The 4,580-nt window shown below is 41.0% G+C and overlaps 1 protein-coding gene across 1 annotated transcript in view; it reads right to left on the bottom strand.

Annotated features, from left to right (window-relative positions):
- The window catches only part of LOC108250026 (tyrosine-protein kinase Mer), a gene marked incomplete in the record, with an annotated part of 64,878 nt that overhangs the window by 31,517 nt on the left and 28,781 nt on the right, over positions 1-4,580 (bottom strand). Inside the window, 1 exon segment of the mRNA XM_017439701.3 lies at positions 1,347-1,460. Coding sequence (XP_017295190.2) covers positions 1,347-1,460 — 114 coding nt within the window.

Here is a 4,580-nt window from a genome sequence, read left to right on the forward strand (position 1 = left end):
TGTGGAATAACTGAGAGATTTTATATAATATATAAAGTCACAGTTAGACTTCATAACTGGGTATACACCAGCACCAAACATTATAGTGTACATTAGCTGGCATTTAATACAGTATAGTAATATTCAATTCACAAAATAAAAAAAATAAAAAATGTTCATTTTTCTTGTTAAAACTGTAAACATATTTTATGTTTGTTGATGTTCTGAATAAAAATATATTTGGTTGTTAAAACGTTTACACAGTAAGGTATTTGTTAAATGTGTCCAAAAATGTGGAAAAGCAACTCAGGTTTTGTTAGCTGTTTGAGAAATGTTGTTCCGCCCACTACGTTTGCTCACATCCTGTGCATCTCCTGGGGGCTAAGCCCCCTTGTCCTTAAAACCTAGTGACCCCCCTGCTGAGAAGCTTTGGCTAGTTGGCAAACAGTATTTGCAAGGCAATCTCCAAAATATTTTAAAGTATTGCAGGGTTTCTCAATTTCCTCACAGTTGCTGTCTTGCTACTTGAATTTAGAATATAAAAATCAATGTGACAAATTTTCTCTCAAAATAGTCACAAAGTTGTTGCAGGCATTTTGAACTTGTCTTGGCTAAGTTTTCATAGCTTTACGGCATTAGAGCTGTATTTTGACACCTGCACAGGAGTTCTCCTTATGACAGAAAACATCTGAGGCTACAGCCATGAATGTCCAAGTCTAACCTTGGAAATGATTAATATTAATTATTAAACTTGTCTAAATCTGCCTATGTGGGGGTCAGCTGTTAAGGTGGGTACAAAGGGCGCCAAGGTGGGTATGATGTGGGAGGAGGTGGGCAATGAAATCATGTGTATAGCTAAGAAAATTGGTTTCCAAAGTTGGGGAACAGATTTTCTATTCATAATTCAACCTCAAGAGCTCATTTGAGTTGAGATTCTAGTAGTAAAATATCAGTAGTTAAATTAATGGAAAAGGATCTAATAAAAGAAGGTGTTTGTCAGATCTGTAGGTTGTATATTTTCAAATAAATTTAAAACTGTTTAGGTTGGATTTTTCAAATCTTGGCCATTTTTAGAAGTAGAATCTCAAGTAATACCTAAATTAAAAGCCATTTAATTTAACCTCTGACCCAACACAGAACCCTAATTAGCCCTGCTTCTTTGCTCGGGGTCAGTGGGGAAACTTGGACTGGACCATTTTCCACTATGTCCCTGTAGATGCATATGCTCCCTGTGGATCCTGGCTGCTTTGTGCTCTCACATCTTTGTTAGAAGAGTTTGTTTGGAGGTGTCAGTACAAGAAATTAGGGTTTTAAAAATTCTGCATTGTGAATCAAACAGGATTGTTGTTGACAAATCATGAACTAACCTTTGCCCAGCTCCTTGCCAAGGGTCAGCTGGTTTCTCTCTACCAGAACCTCCTTCAGATTGGCCATCAACCTGCCACCAAAACCCTCCAACAACTGGATCACACCATCTGACACTGAAGCAAAACCAAACAAGCTTAGGTTAGAGTGAAAATCAACATACTTGAGATCTTTTTTGAGGAAAAAGGAATTGAAAGAATTTTTTTGACATCTCACCAACTTTCTTTTAGTAAATCAGAGTCCGATTAAACACTTTTTGACTGTGTAAGTAAAACTTTGAGTACTGGCTAGATTATAAGACATCTATATTAATTAGGCAAAATACACACATATACTTTACATACACAGCTGAAACCAAATATCTACAACCATTATAAAAAGACATGGAACAATTTTTTTTTCTGACTCTCTGACTTTGAATTGGTCTAAACCTTTCCTATTTTATGTCAGTTAAGATTCCCAAAATTATTTTTTTTATTGTTAAATGCTTATAATAAGAGAATTTTGATTACTTTCTTTAAACTCACAAATTTATATACATTCTCTTATTATATGGTACCATTGCCTTTAAACTACATGACTTAGGTCAAACATTTTGGGTTTCCTTCCACAAACTTTTTACAATACTGATTTTATCAAATTCTTCCTGACAAAACTGGTGGAACTGAGTCAGGTTTGTATGCCGCTTTGCTCACATACCCCTTTTCAATTCTGCCCATAAATGTCCTCTGGGATTGAGATCAGGGCTTTGAATAGCCACTCCAAAACATTGACTTTGTTGTCTTTAAACCACTTTGAAACTAATTTGGCAGTATGTTTAAAGTCATTTTCCATTCAAAGACCCATTTGTGCCCAAGCTTTTAACTTCCTGGCTGATGCCTTGAGAAGTTGCTTCAATATTTCCATATAATGTTCTTTCCTCATGATGCCATCTACACTATATTGCCTGAAGTATTCACTAACTGATCAAATAATTGAATGCAGGTGTTCCAATCACATCCATGGCTGAAGGTGTATAAAATCAAGCATGTTGGCAGGCAGACTGCTTCTACAAAAACTTGTGAAAGACTGGGTCACTCTCAGGAGCTCAGTGAATTCCAGATTTGCACCTTGATAGGACACCACCTGTGCAATATGTCCACCCATCCATTCATCCATTATCTAAAGCGAATTCCAGTGTCAAGTTGTGGACAGATACTTAAACTACTCCACTTGAGGCAGCACCTCATTCTCAAACCTGAGAGAGCAGTCGGCCCTTTTCTGACTGAGGACTATGGACTCATATTTGGAGGTGCTGATCCTTATCCCAGCCGTTTCACACTTGGCCGCAAACTGCTTCAGTGAGAGCTGGAGATCATGGCATGATGAGGACAAGGGTAAAAAGCTGGAACAGTGTTCTTTGCCAGGACGAAACCCATGTTGATCCTCCTGAATCTGAGGTTTGACAATTGACCAGACTCTCCTCTCCAACATCCCTGAATAGACTTTAACAGTGAGGCTGAGGAGGGTTATTCCCCTATAAGTTGAACACACCCTTTGGTCCCCCTTCTTAAAAAGGGGAAGCACCACCCCAGTTTGCCATTTCAGAGGCACTGTCCCAATGTCCACGCAATGTTGCAAAGGCTTGTCAACCAAGTCAGGCCAGCAACATCCAGAACCTTGAAGAACTCATGACAGATCTCGTCTACCCCCTGAGACCTGCCGCCATGGAGCTTTTTAACTACCTCTGCGACCTTGGCCCTGGTTATGGGCAGAGCCACCCCAGAGTCCCCAGACTCAATTTCCCCTATGGAAGAAATGTTTGAACATAAGTGCACATGGTGCCAGGACACCTTAGTAAGATAAGTAAGTAAGATAGACTTTATTGTCATGTCATCTGATCACCAGATGGACACTCAGGTGAAGAGAAGAGCAGAGCTGACAACTGGTGTTGAGTTGGATCAGATGGTGGGAGAAGATGCTGGACAGACCTGGTAGACCCAAATGCCTGGCAGGAGAACTTGTCAGAAAGATATTTAACTCACACCTCCAACTGCATGCCAGCTGAGGCTTGGGACACTGACTCTGACATGCTACTATTGTTGAGGCAGCTGCCATGAGGACGGTTGTTAGTGCCTCTCATGGCAGCCATTTTCAAACCTTAGTGGTGGACACCCTAGGTGAGAGAGGCCATCAAGCTGAAGAAGGTGTCTTATTGGGTTTGTTAGCTGGTAGGACTCCAGGGGAAGCATCCCTTACCAACACTGTGAATAGGGGAGGTGGGTGCTGTTGACCTCAACTAGTGATGTTTTTGGGCAGTGGATAGAGTACTTTAGAAAGCTCAATCCCACCAAAAAGTCTGTTAGTAGTATTACAAAAAAGCGATTGGAAACAACAGCAACCTGACCACAAACTGGTAGGCTACGTTAAAATCACAGAGCAGGTTTTGCGGAGGCATAGTGCACAGAGGTCACCAACGGTCTGCAGAATCAATAGCTACAGACCTCCAATCTTCATGTGGGTTTCCATGGCCAAGCAGCTACATCCAAGCTTTTCAAATTCAACAATTTGAATGGTTACATTTGATGTAAGGGGGATTATGGTGTGGTCTTGTTTTTCAGGAGTTAGGCTTGGTTGCTTAGTTCCAGTGAAAGAAAATTGTGATGCTTCAGCATACCAATACATTTTGGACAATTTAATTCTCTCAACTTTGTGGGAACAATTTGGGGATGACCCCTTCCTGTTCCAACATGACTGTGCACCAGTGCACAAAGCAAGGTCCATAAAGACATGGTTAAGCTAGTTTGGTGTGAAAGAACTTGACTGGCCTGCACAACCAATAAAACACTTTCGGGATAAATTAGAGTAAAGCTTGTGAGTCACGCATTCTTGTCCAACATCAGTGTTTGACCTCACAAAGGCGCTTCTGGAAGAATGGTCAATAATCCCCATAAACACGCTCCTAAAAAAAAAGCCTTCCCAGAAAAGTTAAAACTTTTATAGCATCATATTAAACCCTATGGATTAAGAATGGGGCAACCTTGGCAGAGTCCAACTCTCACCGTAAACGAGTCCGACTTACTGCCGGCAATGCGGACCAAGCTCTGACACCGGTCATAAAGGGACCTAACAGCCCGTATCAAAGGGCCTGGTACCCCATACTCCCGGAGCACCCCCCACAAGATTCCCCGAGGGACACGGTCGAAAGCCTTCTCCAAGTCCACAAAACACATGTAGACTGGTTGGGCGAACTCCCA

Source organism: Kryptolebias marmoratus, linkage group LG12 (assembly GCF_001649575.2).
Source record: "Kryptolebias marmoratus isolate JLee-2015 linkage group LG12, ASM164957v2, whole genome shotgun sequence".
NCBI lineage: Eukaryota > Metazoa > Chordata > Actinopteri > Cyprinodontiformes > Rivulidae > Kryptolebias > Kryptolebias marmoratus.